The following is a 23859-nucleotide window of genomic DNA, read 5'->3' on the forward strand; positions in this document are numbered from 1 at the left end:
GCTGCTCCCCTTTAGCAAGCCTCTTAGGTAAACTTTATTTAGTAAGTAAATTGCGAGACAGCTGTACTGCATGAAGCCATGGAAGCAAGATACATGGTAAAAGCAAAATACAATACAGAAATCCAAGCTCTGAGAATGAATAAAATCAGTTTCACAAACTCTGATACAATAAGCCCATCTATTCAACTCAACTTTAAAAAACAACACCATTTCAGCAGGTATAAAACTTGATTTTCATAAGTGACATCTCAGGACGGAAAGCCCTCCAAAGCAAGCATGCTTTCAAGAGGCATCTGAACAGCGTCACACTTAGCCCTGGTCTGATTTGGGCTGGAAACTGGATGTCTGGAGCTGCAATACTAAAAGCCCAATAGCTAGTGCAGCCTTAGAGGAACTGGAACAGAGGAAGCTCTCTTAGCTCAAGCCAGATTATTGCGTGTATCCAGCTCAGTGCAGCCTACAACAGGGGCAAAGAACCTCTGCCAGTCCAAAGGCTGCCTTGCCTCTGGATCAACAGTCCAGGTGTGGGCAGGGCTAGGGACAAAAGTGGGTGGAGCAACAGATGTGGCTATAATACAGGAGACAAGAAGTCTCTACACCAATTGCTCCACATCCAGGCCAGCAACAAAGACACTTCCAGCTGGCCAAAAGAACTCAAGGAAGGTGCACAGCAGGAACAGGGAATGACAGGGCAGCATCTGTGCCCAAGGCTCCCCACTGACTGGCAGCGTCTCCTCCAGGGTTTCAGGCACGGGGTCTCTCTCAGCCCTGCCAGGAGACACCATTGGGGACTGTACCCAGGACCGGTTGCGTGCAAATCACATGCTCTGCCGCTTAGATGTGACCCTTCACCTGAAGGTAAAAGCAAGGTAAAAGTCTTCGTGCTCTCAAGTAGAAAGGCTCTTTACCTGCAGGATACGCTGGATGTTATTCATGATCATAGAGGTTTCCATGGTAACAGAAGAGACGCCTGGCAGCAAACTGGGGCCAGAGTTTTGCTTCCGCAGTTCCTCCAGCTGCAAGGGATGTGGGGAGAGAAAGGAAAAACAAAAAGGAGGTGCAGCTTGAAGCATCAGCACATGGGAAAGAAGAAGCCAGATCAGGCCTGGGCTCTTTGAGCTGCTCACTTGTTTGCCAAGGAGAGAAACTGCTGGGAGCGCAGGAACCTGGCTCGGTATCAGACCACTGGGTCCATCTAGCTCAGTGCTGTCAACACTGGCGGGCAGCATCTCCCTGGGTTTTCAGACTGGGGAGTCGCCCAGTCCTACCTGGAGACGTCAGGGAGCTAACATGGAATCTTCTGCATGCAAAGAGGTGCTCCACCACCTAGCTGAAGCAACTTCCCTAGTCCCAAACCTCCCCCCCATCAGAGATTAAAAAGACAATTCATAAGCCTACTATAAAAGCAGCTAGATACAGTTCTCCAAACAGTATGAAACAGAAGCAAAACCTGAAAGTAGATTGATGTATTATTTCAGACAATGTTTATACTGCCTGATATATGTATTTTTTTAATGAACATAAAACCCCAAAGTTGTTTAAAAGCCTTAAAACAGTTGAACAACAATCAATATTGGGCAGGCACCTTCACTGTACAGGCAACTCCCCATCTGTGGGCGCCCCATTTTTGGCCCTGCAGGGGTGCGGGGCAGGCTGACATGCACAGTGCCTCAGAACGCAAACCCCGTGTAAATGGGGAACTGCCTGTACCCTTTTTGGCACATGCTTCTTTAGATCTCTAGAATGCTGATAGGTTTTTGGTTTATCGCTGGTTTTAATTTTTTGAATATTTAAATTGTTTTTACTAATTATTCTATTGTTTTATTCTTTTTGTAAAGTGCTTTGAGTTTTTTTATGAAATAAAATAATCAACAATACAAAACCAACGGGTGGGCTTAAAACCACAGAGCCTAGGGCTTGCCGATCAGAAGGTCGGCGGTTCGAATCCCCACGACGGGGTGAGCTCCCGTTGCTCAGTGACTGCTCCTGCCAACTTAGCAGTTCGAAAGCATGTCAAAGTGCAAGTAGATAAATAGGAACCATTCCGGCGGGAAGGTAAACAGCGTTTCTGTGCACTGCTCTGGTTCACCAGAAGCGGCTTAGTCATGCTGGCCACATGACCCAGAAGCTCCCTCAGCCAATAAAGCGAGATGAGCGCTGCAACCCCAGAGTCAGTCACGACTGGACCTAATGGTCAGGGGCCCCTTTACCTTTACCCTGAAAGTATTACCTTGACTGACAGCTGGTCCATTTTGTCAGCCACCTTCCCAACGGCCAGGCGGATCTCTGTGTTCTGCTGCCGGGTCTCTGTCAGCAGGAATGAACCAAGGTCTCCAGCTGCTGTGACAGAAAAGAAAACTTTGCAAGGTTGTGTTTGTTATTCTTGTTTCAAAATGAGACTGCCAGCAGAAGCAAATACAGTGGTACCTTGGGTTACATACGCTTCAGGTTACAGACTCCGCTAACCCAGAAATAGTACCTCAGGTTAAGAACTTTGCTTCAGGATGAGAACAGAAATTGCGCAGCAGCAGCGTGGCTGCAGCGGGAGGCCCCATTAGCTAAAGTGGTGTTTCAGGTTAAGAACATTTTCAGGATAAGAACGGACCTCCGGAATGAATTAAGTACTCAACCCGAGGTACCACTGTAGAAGTGGACAGGGCGGGAAGAGAGGGGTCACACCAATAAGAAAGGGCAGGGAGAAAAGAACACAGTCGGCCTTGAGCATCTTAACAATTAGCTGTGAATCTTCTGGGGTGGGGGACTTTAAGGCAACTTAGCTGCCTATTCCCAGCTTTTAAACGGCTGGAATAAGGCAAAACAGTGCAGACTTCGGGAGGCAGTGATGGCCACCAACTTGGATGGCTTTAAAAGAGGATTGGACAAATTCACGGAGGAGGAGAAGGCTATTGATGGCAACCAGCCATGATGTCCATGCTCCGACTTCACAATTGGGGGCAATAAATGCTTCTGAATACCAGCTGCTGAAAAGCACAGGAAGGGAAAGGTGCTCAGATCCTGCTTGTGGGTTTCCCACAGGCATCTGGTTGGCCACTGTAAGAAGAAAATGCTGGAAATGCACCACTTCTTTCTCTTATTATTTTCTGTTTGCTTTCTTCATATATGGCAAGCCTGCTACCAGACTTTTGGGTTGTCAACAATGTTAATAAAGGGTTTTGCTTTTTTAAAAAAGTTAATGTTTGGAAGCAGCTCCCAAAGCTACCTAGTGCAGAGTTTGAACATACCTTGGAAAGGAGCTGGGCACAACCCAACAGGCTGGAGCTGGGAAACTGCGGCACTCACTTGTGGGTAAGCATATGGCATCCCTGCATAAGGCTGAGAACACAGGTGGGGGAGGGAAAGGAGAGTCAGGTGACTTGTCACACTGACCAAACAGACGGCAAAAAGGTCTCCCATTAAAACAGCAGGATTGCTTAAGCCTGCTCTCAAGGGCTAGATGACCCAAAGGCCAAGGACTGCAAGGGATCCTCTCCTGCAAAAGGCAATGATGGACAACCATTTGGACAGCTTTAAAAGAGGATTGGGCAAATCCATGGGGGAGGCGCCTATTGATGGCTACTGGCCTCAACAGCTAATGGCTGGAAGAAGGAATGCTTCTGAATGCCAGTTGCTGGAAACTGGGGGAGGGGAAAGAACTCTTGCACGCAGGCACTGATTGTGCACTTTGCACTGGGGCATCCAGGTAGCCACTGAGAACAGGTGCCCCCATCTGAACAGGATGCTGGGTGAGATAGGCCATTGGCCTCATCCAGCAGAGGTGGTTCTTACATTCTTCTAAAGATCACCCAATATATAGAAGATCCCCGCTGGATTTGGTGGAAACTACTTCTGCCGAGGTAACAAACTGCTTCCCTCCAACCCAAGGCTATTAATACTGCCAGTTCTTAATCTAGCGCTTTTGGGATTTGCACCGAAGGGCTATTACCTTCATGGTTATGCTGCACCCTCCCTATTTTGCAAATGAAGACCTGACACTGACAGAAAAGGATGAGGAGACTTAGTCTAGCCTGCTAGTCACATGCCCCTGTCTTGAGCAAACCAGGGAACAGAGCATGATGTTGTGGCTCACCTGGCAACCTATGAAAGAACCTTTCCTTGCCTACAAAGGACTCCTTACCTGACAGTTTTGAGGGGTTCTTGGAAGGGGTGGGTGTGACTGGGGGGCAGCAGGCGCCTGGAGCCCCGAGACAGCTGGATGAGGAGCTAGGAAGAAAGCAGAGGCATCAGCGTTGCCTATCTCAATACAAGCAGTCCATCATCATCATCATCATCATCATCATCATCATCATCATCATCATCAAAATGTTTGTCTCTATTTCCACCCAAAGGAACCCAGAGGAGTAAGCACACAAACAGATCAATTCAAGCATCTAAACACAATACCAGTGACAGATGCAGACTCTGCTGAAGCTGATCTACAGCAAATGAAGGACACTGCTCCCACATTCCCACACATCCAGATTTCCTCCGCTTTCCATGCACAATCATCATGCTGGCTTCTGGGTTGCGTCCAACTAAATTCTACTGAGTAGAGCCACTGCACTCAAGAAGAACCCTGCCAGATCTGGCCAGTGACCCATCTAGTCTGGCACCCTCTTCTCACAGTGGCCAACCAGGTGCCCCCCATGGGAAGCCTGCAAACAGCACCTGAGCACAAGAGCCCCCTCCCCTCCTGCGGTTTCCAGCCACTGGCATTCAGAAACATTCTTTCCTTCAGCCGTGGAGGGAGGGCACAGCCACAGTGCCGGTGGCCACTGACAGCCCTCTCCTCCATGAACTTGCCTAACCCTCTTTTGAAGCCACCCTAGTTGGTGACCATCACCAAGGCACAAGAAGGGAACACACTTTTTACCTTGCATTGCCCACTGAGGAGGGGCCATTGGACGGTAGTCGTTCGGACAGAAGGTTGAAAATTCTTGAATAGCGTGCGGCTCCTGAAGAAGACAATGCACAATTAACCCTCCTGGGAAGTGGAAAGGGACCCTGGAGGCTTCAAATCCCACATTAACGAGAGAGAGGCATGCCAGAACATTTGTAGCTATGGGGGTTTTTTTAATACGTTGTAAGCCGCTTTGAGCATTGTTTTAACTTGGGAAAGGCGACATACAAATAAAATGATTGATGATCCTTACAAGGCTTTCCCTCAAATTAAGATTCAGACCCAAAACCAGTTTGGGGTGACTACTAGATCTAGGGAGGGCAAGACCTTCAGTTTCATGCAAAGGGCCCCAGGTTTGATACCCGGTAGGCAGGGAATGCCCCCTGTCTGAAACCCTGGAGAACCAGGTAGGTTTGTAATTAGCTAAAAAAAGGGTCCTCCCCTCCTTCACTGCCTGTCAGTGCAGACAGTAGGGAGCTAGGTGGATGAGCAGTCTCACTCGGTATAAGGCAGCTTGCTATGTTTGTCCACAGTCATCCTGCCAACCTACCTGAATTTCAGCAACAGCTAACACACACAAACCCCACTGAAAAAAACCTGAGAATTGAAGCTAACACACCTCTACCTCCTTGTCAGCTGAGTCTTGCTGGGGTGCAAATGTGCTGGAGGGGACAGGTAGCATAGGTTGACCCATCTTCGCCATACGGGAAATCAGTTTCACTTTTGTTACATCAGGATTCTGTCCGGGGAAGTGGGGGGGGGGGGGGCGAGAAGAGAAGGGAAGAGAAACTGGTGTTATAATTGGCCATCCAGGCTTTTCAGAAACATAGTTATTGTTTGTCAGAATATGACATCAGGCTATAAAACAGGGAGGGTGATTGAGGGGACCTTCCATCTAGATGTTGTCGGCTACAACTCCCCAAGCCAAAGTGACCTCATTGCCCAGCTAAGGAAAATAAAAGTGGTTTACAAGCTCATACAACAGCTTATATTGCATTTAGATTTCCAATCTTCCTGCATTAGATATCTTCATGGTTTCTTAAAAAAAAGAGAGAGATTGCTCTTCCCATATCATGGGATGCATCCAGTAAAACAACCTCTCATACCCTTTCAAAGCCTAACAGTGGGATTTCAAAATGGTGGTGAGGCCTGTCACAACCCCTGGGCAGGATTAAGCCAAGGGGACCAGATCCCCTAAGAGAAAGCAGCTGGTTTGTCCTTCTCTCCCCCCCCCCACTATGGCTTCCTTTGTGTACCTGACAATGCATGTAAGATGCTCAGTACTTAGGCCTTAGTTGAGGGCATATCAACCAGCTGAAAATGATGGCAGAACTGAGATAAATTCAACAGAGTATATAATTTTTGATGGGTGTAAAAGTGGAAAACTTATTTGAATGGTATATTAAAATATGCCAGAATGTATAATATATAAAAAGAACCATGGAAGGAAAAGAAGGGAAATGACTGGATATTTTACAGTTTGTAAAATGTTTATTTTGAAATGTAAAATAGAAAACTTCATAAAAATTATTATAGGAAAGGGCACAGCAACCTTCACCAACCTGGGGCCCTATAGGTGTAATGGACTACAACTCCCATCAGCCCCCAGCCAGCATGCCCTCCGATAGGAAACGGGAATGAAATACACAGATAATCAACTAAGATGTTGTAAACATGAACACCCATAGGGTGGGGTGGTTTTACATTTATAGAACCTTCCAATGTGTGGGGGGGTCCTCATGAACGCACCATTTGCTTGCTACATTTTCACTCTAAAACTATTAATGTAAGAACCTTAAAACTGCATTATTATTATTATTATTATTATTATTATTATTATTATTATTATTATTAAAAACTTGCTTAGAAACCCCTCAGAAGTCTATGCAAGCACAATATCAAATATTAATTACTTGTAGTCACAGATGATATGCTTTTCCTGTGACACGCCGTATTTTTCCGTGTATAAGACTAGGTTTTTTCTCTTAAAAATAATGTCAAAAATTAGGGAGGATATTATACACAGATACATCTTCCCACATTTTCTTAAATCTAAGTCCATAAAAATAGGGGGCGTCTTATAGACGAAAAAATACTGTATCTTTATTACGTGGGAGCTTTTATTTAAAAAAATATATCACAGGATCAACAGGGAAATGTAACCTGAGTTTCTCAAAAAATGCTCACCAGTAAGGATCCTTGCTCTGTGAGAGGACCAAGTTACTTCTCATAGCTTTGGTCACATTCAACAGGAACTATACAATCAATACGCAGATTTGGCTCCAATGGGGACTTACCGCTAGTTGTTCGCTAATAGAGCTTGATTTGGCACGCACAGCTGGCTCCCTGCAGTATGGAAGGAAGGGAGTTAACAAACCTGAGCATAGTAGGAAGAGTCTGTTAAGGGGTAGGATACTCAACTGGCCTTTGGGACTCTGCCTCGGCCAAGCCCCTCCCCAAACCCACCTCATGACCTCCCCAAGGGAGCTTTAGCCTGGCTGGAATGTGTCCCTGAACTGTGACAGTGCACCTTGCTTCCCTGGACAGGGAGAGGTGTGTGCAGAAAGAAGCCCCACATGGTGTATTTTCTGGCTGCACAGAAGGCAGGAGCAGCATCTGTTGCTCTGTCCACTGGAGCCCCAGCCCAGCCCAGCCCTGGAATGTGGCCCCTGCCAGGTTGTCTATGAGACAAGGTGGCCCTCAAGATTCTTTAGAGGAAGCCACGGCTGTTGAAAATGGCATGGCGCTATTTGGAATATATGATTTATTGTGATTTATTGAATTTGTATACCGGACTTCATCCACCCAAGGTGGTACAGTGCAGATGGGGCCTGAGCTATGCAGCTGAGGTGAAGGCCGAAAGCCTCAAACACAGAGGTGGCAACCTGTTTACTGCAGAGTTAGGATGTGACACCTGGGAGAATGGAAGGCTTAAAAGCTAAGGGCACCCTCAATTTATCTCTCACCCTGGCTTTGGAGCTGGAGTAGGAGGAGTCAGCCATGCTGGATCTGTAGCGGGGCTTTCTGATTGTGGTGCTGGTGAAGGTGTGAGGGAGTCCCTGGGGCCCAGGTTCTGTCCGGCGGAGTCAGCGCCCCTTGCAAACCTCACCTAGGGAGCAAAAAAGAGGCATCATGGAGTCTGGTCAAGGCAACCACTGCCTCCATTTGTAGAACTTTATCCAGGCAGTAGACTGACCACCCAACAACCTTCTGAGGTTCTCTTGGTTGCTAACATGTTGGGAGGAAGACATACTCACCCGTTTGACTTCCACCTCAAAGGCCAGGGTTGAGTCTGGAGGAATGCGCTCAGCTTCTCCCGAAGACCCGTAAGCCAATGCTGGCGGGACAAGGAGGAACCGCCTGCCTCCTCTCTTCATGCCAATCATCCCATCTTCCCAGCCCTTCAAGTTCCAGAAATGGAGAACCAAGCAGAAAACAGATTTGGGTGACCGCCTTCGCTAAGGGCCAGAACCACACAGCCTTCGCCAACCTGACGTCGTCCAGATACCTTGGACTCCAACTCCAATCAGCAGGCGCTGGCTGGGACTGATGGGAGTTGGAGTCCACAGGATCTGTGTGTATGTTTGTCAGGTTGGTAAAGGCTGGTCGAGAGCAGGGCACAGGAATACTGACAGTTCTCTTGCAGTCTTGAGGAAAGTACTGTAGTTTAAAGCAGGGATGAAAACCATTCCCTCCGGGGCAAGCTTCTTGGTGGGGACGAGCATGCCAGGAGTGGGCGGGGCTAGAGGGGAAAGTGGGAGGGGCAACAAATGTAATTTTTACCTTTGTACAATAGGCTACTTTAGACACCCACTCACATTCCCCCCTCTGTCTCTCATGCAGGACAGCAAGAGGCAACACTGGAGGTCCAGGACTGTTTTGGTCCAGGCCACAGAGCAGGTTTGGCGAGGGTCCCTGCTGAGCCTGAGGTTCCCCACCCCTCCTGTAAGGAAAGGGCAAGACTGACTGACCAGTAGGGCAGGATCAGGAATTTTGCAGGGATCAAGGGACCCTGTTTGGGCCTCCCACTCCAGCAGATCCTGGCAAGCGTAGACAAGCTGGGACAGCTACCTGCTTGCTGTTCTTGAGGAAGCCATTTGGTCAGGGTTTGAGCTCAAAAAACCTTGCACTGCGGTGGGAAGATAGCGCCATCTTACCTTGATGACTTTGCCAGAGCCTAGCTTCAGCCGGAGCAGCTTCTCTTTATTTACATTCGAGTCAAAAACCTGTTCCAAAAGTGGAAGGTCGATGGGGTGAAATTACTTTTAATGCGGAAGGTAATAGGTTCACGTTCTGCTACTCCAGTTGCTAAGCCAACAGCAATGAGTATCGAAGGACGGGGCACAACTCGGGCACAGCACCTGTTTTGCAGGCAGACGGTTCCAGGTTCAATCCTGGCATCTCCAAGTAAGGTCAGGGAAAGGCTTTTGCTTGAAAGCCTGGAGAGCTACTGCCAGTCAATGTGGGCGATGCCAACCTAGACCAGTGGCCTGATGCAGTGCAAGGCAGCTTTCTATGTTGAATCCCCTACCTAGCGGTGCCTCCCATGTTGCAGATTGGGTAAAATGAGGTTGAGAAATAGGATCTACACCTTGGAGACTGGTGCAGCTCAGGGCCTAACAGCATGTGCTTCCCAGGAAGAAGGTCGTGGGTTCCCTCCCTGGCATCCCCAGTTGAGAAAGGGTGGCAAGGCTGGGCAAGGCCCCACCTCTGGAGAGCAATCAATGCAAGCCCCATGGAAAAGCACTAGCTAGAGGTCATTGGGGTTGGGGTCAAATGCACATTGAGCTGTGAAGCAAGCCGGGTGAGCCTCACCAAGTCCCTCTCCTGTTTCATTTCCTTGCAATGTTATTGAAAGGCAAAAGGGTGGGGTTGTGGGAGAAAAGGGCTGTATGCAATCTATAAACCAGGAGTGGGAAAGCTGTGGCCATGCAGTGCTGCTAGAGACTTCAACTCCCATCATCCCCAGCGCCTGGAGGATGTGACAGAAGTGCCCCATACGCAGTATAAAAACAGTATCAGCCAGCCCCTCTGCCAGGTCTCACCTGCCCAAGACTACCGTTCTGGAACAGCCAGCCTGTAAAAGTGATCTCCAGGGCATCTCCAGTCTCCACACCTTGGCCGTCTCCGAGAACAAGATCCTGGCACAGCACTGAGTCAGGAGAACGGATGCTGTTATACTTGGCAATGCACAGCTGTGAAGAAGAAGAACCAAGCCCTTTGTGTTATTAGCCTGCATTGTCATCCACACCTATGCAATCTGGCCCAACGCAGCACTGGCTGAAGACCCCAGGGGCCTGAAAAGGCCCCAACTGACTACACCACCATTCCTTGCCCTCCCTGGATACTTCTTAGTAGTTGGCAGAGAAAGCATCTGGCGACTGATGCAAGAGAGTTCAGTGTCTGCAGGACAGCAACCCCCCCACCCCACAAGGCAATGCACGCCTCTGGCACCTGTTTGCTGAAGTCCACAGCTGCCACTTCTGATTCAAACATGATGGACCAATTCTGCCTCTGATCATCATAAAATGTGCAGTAGTTGTTGGGCTGCACCTGCAGAAAGAGAAAGGAGAAAGTGGAATTCTGAGCAGCAGACAGCCTCTGCTCAAAACAACCTTCTTCCTGATGGGTCTTGCTAAAGACTTTGGGTTGTGTCCCAATGTTAGCCCTACTCAGAGCAGACCCATGAAAATTGATGGACATGATGAACTTTGGTGCATTAATTTCAGTGAGTCCACTGAGCACACACACACACAAACATCAACACATATTAAGTGTGTCATGTTTAGAAATGGGAAAATGCTATAGGATTTCGGGGTGGAGGGCTACCCCAAGGGATGTTAGCTACAGTAGGACAGAGGGCAGAATGTCATCTACTTTACTTTGTTACCTCTAGGTAAGCATTTTAACCATAGAGGGGCCCCTTGGATCTAACACTACTCAAATCTAATGGGTTGCAACAAGCATTAGCCCTACTCAAAGCAGACCCACTGAAATTAATTGACCACAGCCGAGACCTCATATGCAATGTGCATTTCAAGCAATATCATGCCACCAAAGAATGCTGGGAATTGCAGTTTGCAAAGAGTGCTGAAATGTTGTTGGGAGACGCCCCTACTCCCCTCACCACAGGGACGAAGAGGGACTGACCGTTGAAACATGAAGATCGCTGGGTGTGACCTTGGGCCAGTCACTGCTTCTCAGCCTCACCTCCCCCCACAGGGTGTTTGTGGGGATTAAATGAGGCAAAAAGAGAACCACACATGCCACCTTGAGAAAAAGGAGGCATAGAAATGCAAAAAATAAGCAAAAAGGCAGACCATTAGGTTTCCAGGATTTTTTTGCATCAATTATTTTTGCTGACCTTCTGGATGCACAATACCTGGCTTATAGAAATCACCGAGTGATTTCTATTCCTACATGAGAGATCTCAAGGCAGCCCCCACAGGGTTCCTAGAAGGTCTGCTGTCCAGGAGCCAACCAGCTCCACACCTCCTTAGCTTCAGCAAGATGCGTTGCATTGTGTAACCTCAGCCTATGTCATGGTCCTTGCAGGTCTTAACACCAAAGCTTACCGTGAATACAAACCAGGCATCAATCCTGGCGGTCGCAATCTGCTGCTGCTTGCTGATGTAAAGAAGTACTCTGTACTGGATTCCACAAGAGATAGAAGGACAGAAGAAAACAGAAGCAAAAGTGAGGAATCAAAAACTACGGGGCTGGCTGTTTTCAAAAACACCTGGAGCTCTTCTTATACCAGGTAGCATTTCCACAGCACCCCAACAGCCAAATGACACATTAACATATAAATACATCAGAGGTCTTCATCGTAGGAATGGCTTTGGTTGCAGGTGCCTGGCTTAGTTACATGTCGAGTGCCTTCGTTACAATGGAGCAGGCGTGGGGAGCCTTTGGTGCTGAGCTTCAACACCCATTGGCTCTTGCCAGCATGGCCAGTGGAGAGGGGTGATGGGAGCTGTCGTTCAGCGACATCTGGAGGACCAAAGGATCCCTACACCTGGAGAAACCCAGGGGTGAGGTCTGTCCTTTTCTGCCCAATTAGCTAAACGAGAATGACAGCCCAGTGTTTTATCCTGTCCCCACCACCCTCACCTGCAACAGGAGAGTGGGACAAGGCAATCATATCAGAGTCTTCCTGGAATAAACGCACATGTTTCCTGACATATTTTATCTGTTGATTGTAAAACACCTGTGAATCCTTTCACAGCAAAGTGGGGCAGAACAAACCACTGAAGAGCTAGCTGACTGGGCTGAAAAGGACAGAGGCTGGAAAAACTGAATCCCTTTTCCAACATAAGCTGCTGAAACCCCCTTCCTTTTTAGAGTGTGTTGGGAACGTTTATTGATTTTTCAAGCCACGACAAAGTTACTGTCTTACTTCCCTCTATCCACTCCGCATGCAATACCCCCTCGGCCCTTCTTTTGTCAAGAAGCTAGTCCACATGGTTCTAGTTAAATAAGAGCACAGGGAGCTGCCTTGGACTGAATCAAACCACTGGTCTCTCTAGCTCAGGACTGCCTACTCTGACCGGCAGCAGTGTCCCCAGCCCTACCCAGAGGAGCTAGCGATTGGATTTGGGAGCTTCTGTCTGCAAAGTGGATGCTGTGTTATTGAGTGACAGCCCCTTCCCTGCTGAGAATACTTTTTGTAGAGAAGTGAGGTCAGAATAAGAAAAATGGGAGCTATAACCCTTGTGAGCTGATTGGGCAGAAAGAGACAGGAGCCAAAACAGCACCTTTGCTTTTTCCAGAGTAAGACATCATCAGAAACCAGCATTCAGAGAAAGGGAAGCATTTCCTCAGCCCAACCTGCATCAACCCGGTATCCTCCAGATGTTTAGGACCAACAGCAGCTGTAGTCCCAAACATCTGGAGGACAGCAGGTTGACAGAAGGCCAGGCTACTTCAAGACACCACACCTCCTCCTCTTACCTCCTTGGTTGCATTGCTGCCCACTACAGCTGCTCCATACTTGCCATGTTTCACATATTTCCCATTGGTACTGGAGTGAGAAGAGAACACCTCTTAGCTTCCCACAATTGTTGCCACCATGCCAACCCCATGGGTTATATTTAGCAGCTCTTTACAAAGACTTCCCAGGGGTTGTTTGACTCCCATCAGCCCAGGCCATCTGGCCAACAGTGAGGGGTGATGTGGGGGGCGGGCGGTAGCACCCCATCAACATTTTATCAGCCCACAAGCTCCCCATCCCAGGAGGTCTCTACCCTCAGTTCAGTTCAGTGTTGGCTGGTGCCTCATTGGGGTGAATGCAGGGAGCCCAACTCTAGGTGGCACCAGAGCCAACAACAAGAAGGGCCAGCTAAGTCTAGGGCTGTCCCCATCCTCCTCCCTGCTGTGTTCCACCATGGCAGCATGGAGACTGAGGGGGGAGAGGAAGCTGACAGGAAGTCCTGCCATCTGGATCGGTTGGACATCAGAAGGCAGGCAGGTGGGAACCAACTGGGGGCAGAATGAGAGGGTGGACCTGCTTTCACTGGTGTGGCATAAGGCAAGGAAATCAACAGCACATAGAGCCAGAGTCAATGATATCCACAGCCTGATTCGTTGGAAGTAAAAAAAACAAAACAGGAAGGTGAGGGCAGGCTGAGGTTGAGTTGGCAGTGCCCCATTTGCCCCAATTGACCACCCCCCACTGTTGTTCAGTTCCACCTCTTTCCGAAGAAGCCAAGCAAGATGGAGAGATGATTGCAAAATATGTGAACACAGGACCTGGGTAGCAAGAACACACTGCAGCTCATCCCCTCTACTGTAGTACTCACAACAAATATGCATGAACAGCTGTAGCAAAGAAGACTGAATGCACTGCTGCAGTGGGCGCAGGAGCAGCAGCAGCGGGCACAGCAGTGGGTGCAGCAGCAGCAGCTGCAGGAGGATGCTTCTGGGTAGACAGACCTGCAGCTGGAGCAGCACATGAGAAGGTTAAGTGCTCTGTCGCAAACAGAGCATTGCTTGCAAACATCAGGCCAAGTTAGCTCCCTTGTCTTGGGACCAAGCCAGTTGCTCAGATTAATGAAAAACAGGAAGTTGCTTTGTATGGCATCAAACCACTGGGTCCATCTACCTCAGTGTGGTGAATCCAGAAGACCGTCACCTTTCTGGAGCCCCAGTTCAGGGGTCTCTCCCCAGCACTACTCGGGAGTTGCCACAGACCAACCCAGTTGATTCTGTGGGGCTTCAGAGCCAAAGGTTGGAATAGATGGGCCACTGGCCTGGTCCACAAGGGCTCGTCTTATGTTCCTAGGCATTGTAAACAGTTTACTTACCGGTAGCTGGTTGACCTTTTTTAGGCTGCTTGGGTGGCATGTATTGGAAGAGCACATTTCCAGATTCTGTAGCTGTCTGATCCTGTCCAAAGAGAGAGGCCAGCCTGGTCCTGGGCAGAGAGAAAAGTAACCATTCACTTCATTCACAGAGAGAGGCAAGCGGGTGGGAACAGCAACGAACATGTATCTGCAAGCACAAAGATGCTCATGTTTCACTGCAAGTTGGCGATTTTGTTGCAGCCTTCCCCAAATAATAATAATAATAATAATAATAATAATAATAAATAATTTTATTTATATCCCGCCCTCCCCAGCCGAAGCCGGGCTCAGGGCGGCTAACAACAATAAAACAGTACAAATGTACAGCACAAACAACACTCTAAAATCATTCATTATAAAATTAATTAAATTCAAGCCACTGGCCACTATTGGGCCAGAGCTCCGCGAAGATTGCCAAGGGAGGGAGTCAGGCTGTGCCCTGGCCAAAGGCCTGGCGGAACAGCTCTGTCTTGCAGGCCCTGCAGAAAGATGTCAAGTCCCGCAGGGCCCTAGTCTCTTGTGACAGAGTGTTCCACCAGGTCGGAGCCACAGCTGAAAAAGCCCTGGCTCTGGTTGAGGCCAGCCTAACTTTTCTGTGGCCTGGAACCTTCAAGATGTTTTTATTTGAAGACCGTAAAAAGACCAGAGGGTAATGGATTCAAAAACTAGAATCCAGTTTGTGATTAGGATGTTGGCCACCCCACTAGGGGTGCTTGCCAAGGGGAGCTTTGCCCAGTCTCTCTTGGGGTAACCAGCCTGGAAGAGCTGTTGTCAGAAATTAATGCACACAACTAAAGGAGTAGACACATTGTGGGTCTTCTCTAAGCAGAACGTAGTTGGAGACAATCCCTTCTTTTTCCTATCAAGTTTCTATAACCTCTCTTAAGAACAAAAGAAAAGCTGCAGGATCTGGCCAAAGGCCCACCGAATCCAGCATTCTGTTCTTACAGTAGCCAACAGAACCCAAGCACAAGAGGCCTCTCCCCTCCTGTGGTCTCCAGCAACTGTTATTCAGAAGCCCTGCTGCCACCAACTGGGTGAGCACAGCCACGGTGACTAAACATAGATAGTCTTCTCCTCCCTGGATTTTTCTAATCCTCTTTTAAAGTTACCCAGGTTGGTGGCCATTCCTGCCTCCTGCGGGAGAGTTCTGTAGTTTAACTGGGCATGGTGTGAGAAAGTACTTTCTTTTGCCTTTCCCGAAGGTCTTCCAACATTCAGCTTCATCGGATGTTCACAAGAGGAAGAGAAACTGTTCCCTATCCACTTTCTCCATGCCATGCCTAATTTGATAAACCTCTATCATATTATCTCTTACTTGCTTTTTGTCTAAACTAAAAAGTCCCTAAAACTGAAAAGACTGCTGCCAAATTAGTGCACCCAGGCTTTTATAGAACCTAGTAAACAAAAGAAAAATTTAAAGGTATCCATTATTGTAAAGATACAAGCCCTGCCCTTGCAGTTTACCCTTTCCCCAGACAGGGAGATTCACAGCCAGGAAGGTGGGGAGAGGGAATAAACCTTGCTGAACAGAAGTGGTTTTCCCTACAGACATTCAGAAGTATCTCATCTCAGGCTTGTTCTGGTAGCTGAAACTTACCAGTTACCACACATCCTAGCCCACTTCCCTACACTCCTGAGAGCTAGAAACTTGCAGATTAAAACAAACAAACACACACTAAGACCAAGTATCTTCAAACATTAAATTTCCAGACTTAGCCCCAAACTTCATGCTATACCAAGGGGTGAAGTGCTCATTTTAAATGCCTGACAGCACCCCAAACAGCTGGTCCCGATGAAACAAACCTGTGGACTGCCTGCCAAAGGTACTCTGTTCGCCGTGGGTCTGACATCGCTGTTCAAGTGCCCCAGTCGATTCCCCAGCTCCCACCCATTCAATGTTGGCTGCTGTTTTCTCGTGTCATTACCCCTCCCCTCTCTTTTCCATCCTGAAGCATCAGCAAAGTAAGGCGTGGGCAGTGGGGGGGGGGTGAATTAAACAGCTAAGGTTTCCAAAGGCAATTCTGCATTTGCACAACAGCAATCCTCTGGAATGGCTGCATGACCTTGTGAGAGATACGAAAATCTATCCCGTATCATCCCTAAGCAGTTCTTATAGGATTCCAGCTGGAGAAAAACCATGAGTGGCAACATGCATGTTAGAGGGGCTCCCAAAAGAAGTAAGCGGAACAGCGATTGTGAGCTTGGCTTCTCCTTCTGGGGAGAGTGACATTCTGGGATGACATAGATCCAGCTCACCCCACTCACGTGCCTACTCAGTTCCACTTGGAGGCAGGGAGAGCAAACTAAAGAAGAGGAAGTAAAACAGGAATTGGAGTTGACAGGGCCCTCAAAGCATTTATTTCTTTATACACCACACGCCCCTTGCCATAGCAGCAAACAAGTGTGTGATATATATATATATAAATACAATTAAAACTTAAATAAAAATAGAGAAACTGTTAAAAACATCTAAAAGCATAACAAAGCATCTAAAACCAATTTACGAACAGGAATCCAATCATGTGCCTGGAGAGGCTTGTTAAAACAGAAGAGTTTTCAGCAGGCATCTAGAAGAGCAGTGATAGTGCCTGCCTAATGTCAACAGGCAGGGAGTTCCACAGTTTGGGTGCTGCCACACTGAAAGAAATGACTCCCTAGTGACAGATGGTACACGAATGGCCCTTGCCGAAGTGCAAGTTCCACAGGTTGAAAGGGATTAAACTGACAAGTACTGCATGGAGTACGGAAATGCCTTAAGTAATCTGGGACTTCAGCAGTGCCAAGATAGGATTTTCCTGTATCTCACAGGCTCTCTTCCCATGGCCCCTCTAAACTAAAGTATTAATACATCTGAAATTTGACTCTGCACATGAGGCTACATCCCATCCATGCAAAAGTCAGAGATTTCCACACACCCCTCTCTCTATTTTCTCCATCTAGGGAAGCAAGAGGCACTATCACAGTTCAAGAAAACATTCCACACAAGCAAAAGCACCTGAGGTGTGCTCAGGGCAGGGCCAGTCAGAAGAGTGAACCAGGGAGTAGGCATCACCTTGGTAAAGGCCTGAAGAACTGAATTCCAAAGGATCTCTCTGCTGCCACATTTGTACATTAACTGAACTGGTGATGACTGGTTTCCATTGGGACTGGTGGGGTGGAAGGCTGGGAGCCCAACAGTAGGAGGAGGCAGAGCCAGGAAAGTCTGGTGGTGTTGCCCCCATCCTCTTCCTTCCTGCTGAATTCTACAATGGGAAAACTAGGGCCACCCCTTGGACTGGTGGGCATAGGCAAGAAGGGAAGCAGGTGGGAGTTGGCTAAGGGCAGACTGAAGTTGATGGGGCAGTGTACCATATGCCCTAAAACAGCAGCCTCTGATGGCTTTCCAAGGGCTTAAAAGTTTGACGCTGTTACTCAGAATCATGACATTTTTCCTTCTTGCACACCGAAAGCACTCAAAAGAGCAGTTCTTTCCCCCTTAAAAATTGGCATCAAATTTCTACCAGGCATTAATCACGTTTTCAAGCTTCTCTTCATATCCTTCAAGGCTAGAAGGATAATAATTTTATAAAGGCACAACCTTAGGTGAAAACTCTCATAAGTGAAAGCCAAGATTCCCAATACAAATATATTAATAAAAAAATTGTCCAGTAGCACCTTAGAGACCAACTAAGTTTGTTCTTGGCATAAGCTTTCATGTGCATGCACACTTCTTCAGATACACACCTAGTTGTTCTCTAAGGTGCTACTGGACATTTAATTTATATATATATATATATTTCAACTGCGTCAGACAAACATGGCTACATACCTGAATCTATTCCCAGTACAGTATTTCTCAGTTCTATGCCAAGAACTAGGCTCTGAGCGCAGTAGTGGTGCAATTGAGGAATTCACCAAGTTCCTACACCAGCATTTCCTCAGTGTTTGCCCTTCTGAATTCTTTTAGATTCCTGTTTTTTTCTGAAAATCCTTCCTAAACTGGAAACTAACACCAATGATCTTTCCTATTCCTCAATGTATTGCCAATGATGATGATGCAATGTTCCTTGCTGGATCAGGGTTCATTTTTACATGCCTCCTCATCCAGGAATCCACTACCACAGGAACAGCCAACAAGTCAATGAATGGCACCCCAACCTTGCTAAACCCAACTGCACTTGTTCCTTTTGTGCAATCAGTATTCACAGCTTGCGTATCTCACTGAATTCTTGCAACATTCACTCGGGGTCCAGACAGTTAACCTCCCCCATTGCCACCCTTAAGAGTTCCAAGGCAACGATGACACTCTCCAACACCATCATGTCCGCTCATGATATGGGGGGGGGGGCATTAGCAGTTCTCCAGAAATTACTGGACTACAACTCCCACTGTGCCTGGCCTTCAGCCATGCTGGCAAGGACTGACAGAAGCTGGAGTCCAGCCATAGGTTCCTCATCTCTGCCTTATGCCCTCCTTGTGGCCCTCTGACATGGCAATGCCCATATTAATTCCTTGATAAGAGCTCTAGCCCCCTTGCTCTGGAAGAATGTTCCACTGTGGGGCAATCTCTCATTTAGAGGCACAGATTTAGGAGGAGGTAGTTATGGAAACAAGGCAGAGCCTTCTCCCCATCAACCACCATAAGACATGAGAGGTGAACACCCAAGAAAAATGGCATGCCTGAAAGGAAAAAGATCAGGAACATAAGAAGCTGCCTTCTATCAAACGAGACCCTTTGTCTATCTAGCTCAGTACTGTCTACTGACTGGCCGTAGCTTTCCTAGGTTTCAAACAGGGGGCATTCCCAGCCCTACTTGGAGATACCAGGGATTGAACTTAGGACCTTCTGCATGCAAAGCAGACACTAAATTTTCCTCCCAAAGCATTCCAAAAGAATCAACTCAGCTAATCAAAGGACTTTACCTTCAGCCTTGGGGCGGGGGGAAGCTGCAGCTTGGGGAAATGTCTTTTGCTGTAGGAAAAACAAGCTAAGTTGAGCTGCAAGAGGCGCTGCCCTGATTTAGGTTCCCAAGGAGAATGACAGACATCCCTCAAGTCTCATTGCTTTGCCAGAGAAATGTGAGGTGGAAGACAATTTAGTATGTTTAGGTTTTGTATACCCTGCCTTTAGTTGGATAAAGCATTGAATTTTTGTTAGTTTACTTGTCTCTGTGGTTCCATAATAATTTGAGGGGGGGGGGAGATTTTTTTTAAAACCTCCTCAACTTGCCCAAGCACCCCAGCCCAGCTTGAAGGTCATTCCTGTGTGTGTGGTTGGATGTCTTCTTCCTAGGAACATAAGAAGTGGCCTTACATTGAGTCACGTCCTTGTTCCATCTAGTTCAATTTCACCTACAGCAACAGCTCTCTAGGGTCCCAGACAGGGACCTCATCTGCGCTATACATTGGAAGCACTATTATACTCTTTATGCCCTCATGGCTTCTCCTACAAAGAATCCTGGGAACAGTAGTATGTTAAGGCTGCTGTGAGTTGTTAGGAGACCCCCTGTTCCCCTCACAGACTTACCATTCCCGGAGTTCGCTGGGAAGAGGGAATGCAGTCACTCTGAAAATTGTGTGTGGATGCAAAAACTATTGAAAGCTGTATGATACTGCTTTAAATGTAAAGTGAAGATGAGATCAGGAAGTTTTTCCCAGCCTTACCTGCAGATGCTGGGCATTGAACCCAGGACCTTCTACATGCAAAGAAGATACTTCACCACCCTGTAATGCCAGTGTTGGAAAGTGTGGGTTGCAGAGGTTGGGCCCTGCAGGAACAGAGCACTTAGCTACATGGGCTCTGGGCCTGATTCAGCAGGGTTCTCCTTATGACCTTAGCCCTTACAAGTCTGTGATGTAGACCAGTATAGTATTCCCAATCCTATAGGAAGTAGTGACCAAAGCCTGAAAGATAGCAGATTCACTTAAATAATGCATGTACTGAATTGGGGACTTTCCAAGTGATGCCTTTTTCCCTTCCTTACTAATTATCACCCCAGTTCCTGAAGCAAATTAATCAGCTACAAGTGTTAGGAAGAGTGAATCCTAGCTGACCAAGCTGCAGACCTACGTTACCCTCCAGATGAGTCGTCCTCTCATGGGGCAGTTAGGGTTCAGTGGCCACTTTATTCAGGTGGCTATATGTCACTTTGACCTTTGCTCACTGCCAGTGTTGCCAAAAGCAACAGTGCAGTGCCCTTATTTTGAACACCTAAAATGCCACAGTGTAAGGGCACTAGAAATCTTTCTTAGGGTTCCTTTTGTAGAAGGAATCTAAGACCACAAAACACCTCCATTCAGTCCTGTTACTGGCACCCGCTTTAGGGCAGGAGTTAGAATGCCAAATTGTGACCTGGGAGATCAGGGTGCAGACCCTCACTTGGAGATTAAACTCACTTTGTGACTCTCTCTCAGTGTAACATCAGCACAGAAGAAGTGGAAACAGAAAGCTAGAATCAGGAAATGGGAAAATATTTCACCACAGCACAGGCAACAGGCATTTGTATACAAACCAACCCTATGTACATTCATGGGGAAGTTCAGTTGAATTCAGTGGAGTCTACTCCCCAATAAGTCTTGCTTTTTAAGAATAATCCTCCTTTCCCCATTAACCCTTGGGCCAAACTTCCTAGTCCCAAACCACTACTAAAACATAATGTATTCCCTCAAAAGGTGTGGGGTTCCTTTGGGCTTCTGGATTGTAGCGCAAGTGCACTCCCATCTCCAGTGGTGTACTGATCTGGGGTTGCGGAGGTTACTATTTCTGCACCAGGGTCCCTGCCTCCTGCACCCAATCATCATGAGAGGGGAACTTTTTAGCCGCTGCATGCTCCAAAGCTAAGCATGTAAGGAACAGTGAAAACACAAGGCACTTCGGTTTCAGCTCAATGCTGGCTCTGCTCAGAGTAGCTCCACTGAAATGGGCGGGCATAACCAACGCATAGCTTAGTCGGATGCAAGCCAGCGCCTCCCATTTCATCCTTAGGTGGACGAAACCCCGCCCATTTCATCCTCACCAGCTGGCTCAAAGACGCCTAGCTCAGCTGAACTTCGCCTCTCTCTCAGCGCCTAACAGCACGTAATTGCAGACAAAGCCCTCTGCATGTGTACGGAATCACCCTTCGCAAGCCTGCACCCACCCACCCCAGACCCACATACAGCCCCAGAACGACATGCAGCCCCAGAACCACATACAGCCCCAGAACCACATGCTGTTCCACAACCACATATAGCCCCAGCCCCACATACTGCCCCAGCCCCACACCAGCCCCACATGCTGCCCCAGCCCCACATACAGTCCCAGCCCCACATACAACCCCAGCCCCACATGCAACCCCAGCCCCACATGCTGCCCCAGCCCCACATACTGCCCCAGCCCCACACCAGCCCCACATGCTGCCCCAGCCCCACATGCTGCCCCAGCCCCACATACTGCCCCAGCCCCACACCAGCCCCACATGCTGCCCCAGCCCCACATGCTGCCCCAGCCCCACATGCTGCCCCAGCCCCACATACAACCCCAGCCGCACATGCTGCCCGAACCCCACATGCAGCCCCAGCCCCACATGCAGACCCAGACCCACATGCTGCCCCAACCACACATGCAGCCCCAAGCCCCACATGCAGACCCAGACCCACATACAGTCCCAGCCCCACATGCAGCCACAGCCCCACATGCTGCCCCAACCCCACATGCAGCCGCAGCCCCACATACAGCTCTAGTCCCACATGCTGCCCCAACCCCACATGCAGCCACAGCCCCACATGCTGCCCCAACCCCACATGCAGCCGCAGCCCCACATACAGCTCTGGTCCCCTCACACAGCCCCGCCCCCTCACGCGGACCCCCAGACACCCGCACACCCCGCATCTCCCCCGCGCAGAGAGGCGCCGCATTCTCACCCTCCCGTCGGAAGCTGGAAGGCCTCGTCTTCTTCATCCATGTCCCCCAACATCCTGACGGCCCCTCGCTCCCCGCGCCCCTCGGCGAAGCCCAAGCCGGGAGGCGGCGGCAACTTCTCGGCCATGGCGCAAGCGCTGGGCTGCGGAAGCGAAACTAGCAAGCCAAAGCGGCCGGCGGCACGTGATCACGGCCAAGCATTTACTGGTCACCAAGCGGCCCAAACTTCCAGGCGGAAGAAAGAAACGCGTCCACGGGGGCGCTAGCGAGCCGCTGCCGTGATTTTAGCGCCGGTGCTCTTATTTTTGACGGAAAGGGAGGGGGACCAATAGGAAGCTGGTTTCTGGGAGAGGGAGGCGGGAAGGCGGGTGACGCTCGCTCGATGCTGGCCAGTGAAGTGGCGCCTCCGCTCGCCGGGCGAAGAAGGGACACGTCTGAGGAGGTCGAGGCAAGGAGCAGAAGACGAGGAAGGCGCAGGTAGGCGGCGAGCAGAGGGAGCGAGTGCGAGGGTTCCGGTGCCAGCGCCTCACGGGGGGGGGGGGAGGCTGAGGGCATAGCTGTCAACCTTCCCCTTTTTTGCGGCAAATCCCCATTATTCCAGTGCCGTTTCCCGCTGCTGTCCCGGATTGTTAGAGATCCCGTAGACTGTCCCTGGGACAGGTGAGGCTGCTGATCCCTTTTTTTCGAGGCTGCTGATCCCTTATTTTCAAATCTGAAAGTTGACAGCTATGGCTGAGGGAGGTGGACCAGGAGGCAGGGAACGAAGATAACTGGAAACAGTTCCGTTTTTCTATGTGTTCATATATCTATATGGTAATCTTGAAAAATAATAAAATAAATATGATCGTTACCTCAAGAATAATGAATAAATCCATTTAAATGACAGAGGAGCAACGGGAACGCAGGGAGACTGGGGGCCTGAGGGTGAAAAGGAGGAATGAAACGGGGGTGAAGAAGGGCAGGATTCCGAGGGGGAGGCAGAGGGCAGGAGAGACGAGGGCGGAAAAGGCGGGTGGCTGGAGCTCGGGAGGTGGGAAGTGCCGTTGTATTCCGATGTGGCATTTTAGTTCTTGTTTATTATTGCTTTCGTCTGATTTCAATACCTTTGGGTGCATGTGCCACACAGTACACTTCAGTCACATTCAAAGCACATGCTTGCCTCCCCCAAAGGATCCTGGGAGTTGTAGTTTGTTCACCGTGGAGCTACATTTCCCAGCACCTTTAAACTTAAGTTCCCTTGGCTGGCTGCATACACATCATACGTTTAAAGCATGCGTCTCCCCCCCCCCCAATAATCCTGGAAATCGTAGTGTACCCCTCACTGGGCTACAGTTCCAAGCACCCATAAACAAATGTGCCCAGGGTACTTTGTGGGGAATGTGCTTTAAATGTGTGGCATGTGTGCAACCTGGTTGCATATGCAACATACATTTAAATTACATTTCCCCCCTCAAGTTCCCCAAACCCTTAACAGACTACAGTTCCCAACATTCTTTTGTCGTGAGGGGAAATTGTGTGCTTTAACAATGTAGTGTTTTCACAGCCTCAGTTGTTTTACTGTGTAAGTCGCTTTGAGGTACCTGAATGCAAAAATGTCACTAATAATTATAAAATAATAAATAAAAATAAAATGAATTGAGTGAAGAAGAGTAAGGATCCGTGAAAGCAGAAGATGGGCAGAAGAACTCTGTTGCAGGAACAAGCCAAAGCCTATCTAATCCAGCTTTCGGTCCTGA

The 23859-nt window shown here is 48.6% G+C and overlaps 2 protein-coding genes across 10 annotated transcripts in view; one reads left to right on the forward strand and one right to left on the reverse strand.

Annotated features, from left to right (window-relative positions):
• LOC309361416 (FK506-binding protein 15-like) overlaps nucleotides 1-22366 on the reverse strand; it is a 31474-nt gene extending 9108 nt beyond the window's left edge. For 2 of the 8 annotated variants that reach the window (XM_081896352.1, XM_081896355.1), the window contains exons 1-17: nucleotides 22126-22361; nucleotides 14203-14312; nucleotides 13699-13837; nucleotides 12851-12920; nucleotides 11473-11547; nucleotides 10352-10450; nucleotides 9943-10092; nucleotides 9055-9123; nucleotides 8155-8298; nucleotides 7864-8006; nucleotides 7195-7243; nucleotides 5517-5636; nucleotides 4871-4952; nucleotides 4136-4221; nucleotides 3243-3333; nucleotides 2231-2358; nucleotides 909-1016 (exon numbers count right to left, since the gene is read on the reverse strand). In XM_081896352.1, the coding sequence (XP_081752478.1) occupies nucleotides 909-1016; nucleotides 2231-2358; nucleotides 3243-3333; nucleotides 4136-4221; nucleotides 4871-4952; nucleotides 5517-5636; nucleotides 7195-7243; nucleotides 7864-8006; nucleotides 8155-8298; nucleotides 9055-9123; nucleotides 9943-10092; nucleotides 10352-10450; nucleotides 11473-11547; nucleotides 12851-12920; nucleotides 13699-13837; nucleotides 14203-14312; nucleotides 22126-22250 (1788 nt within the window). In that variant the 5' untranslated portion in view covers nucleotides 22251-22361. Of the gene's footprint in view, nucleotides 1-908; nucleotides 1017-2230; nucleotides 2359-3242; nucleotides 3334-4135; nucleotides 4222-4870; nucleotides 4953-5516; nucleotides 5637-7194; nucleotides 7244-7863; nucleotides 8007-8154; nucleotides 8299-9054; nucleotides 9124-9942; nucleotides 10093-10351; nucleotides 10451-11472; nucleotides 11548-12850; nucleotides 12921-13698; nucleotides 13838-14202; nucleotides 14313-22125 lie in introns of all 8 variants that reach the window. The other 6 variants (XM_081896358.1, XM_081896357.1, XM_081896354.1 and 3 more) reach the window with 6 other exon arrangements.
• The window catches only part of SLC31A1 (solute carrier family 31 member 1), a 58901-nt gene that overhangs the window by 12755 nt on the left and 22287 nt on the right, over nucleotides 1-23859 (forward strand). The window contains exon 1 of one of the 2 annotated variants that reach the window (XM_081896635.1): nucleotides 22491-22600. The exons of the other annotated variant lie outside the window; for it this stretch is intronic. Within the exon in view, the coding sequence (XP_081752761.1) occupies nucleotides 22506-22600 (95 nt within the window). The 5' untranslated portion in view covers nucleotides 22491-22505. Of the gene's footprint in view, nucleotides 1-22490; nucleotides 22601-23859 lie in introns of those variants that run through there. 2 annotated transcript variants of the gene reach the window in all.

Source organism: Podarcis melisellensis (genome assembly GCF_964234715.1).
Source record: "Podarcis melisellensis genome assembly, chromosome: Z".
Lineage (NCBI taxonomy): Eukaryota > Metazoa > Chordata > Lepidosauria > Squamata > Lacertidae > Podarcis > Podarcis melisellensis.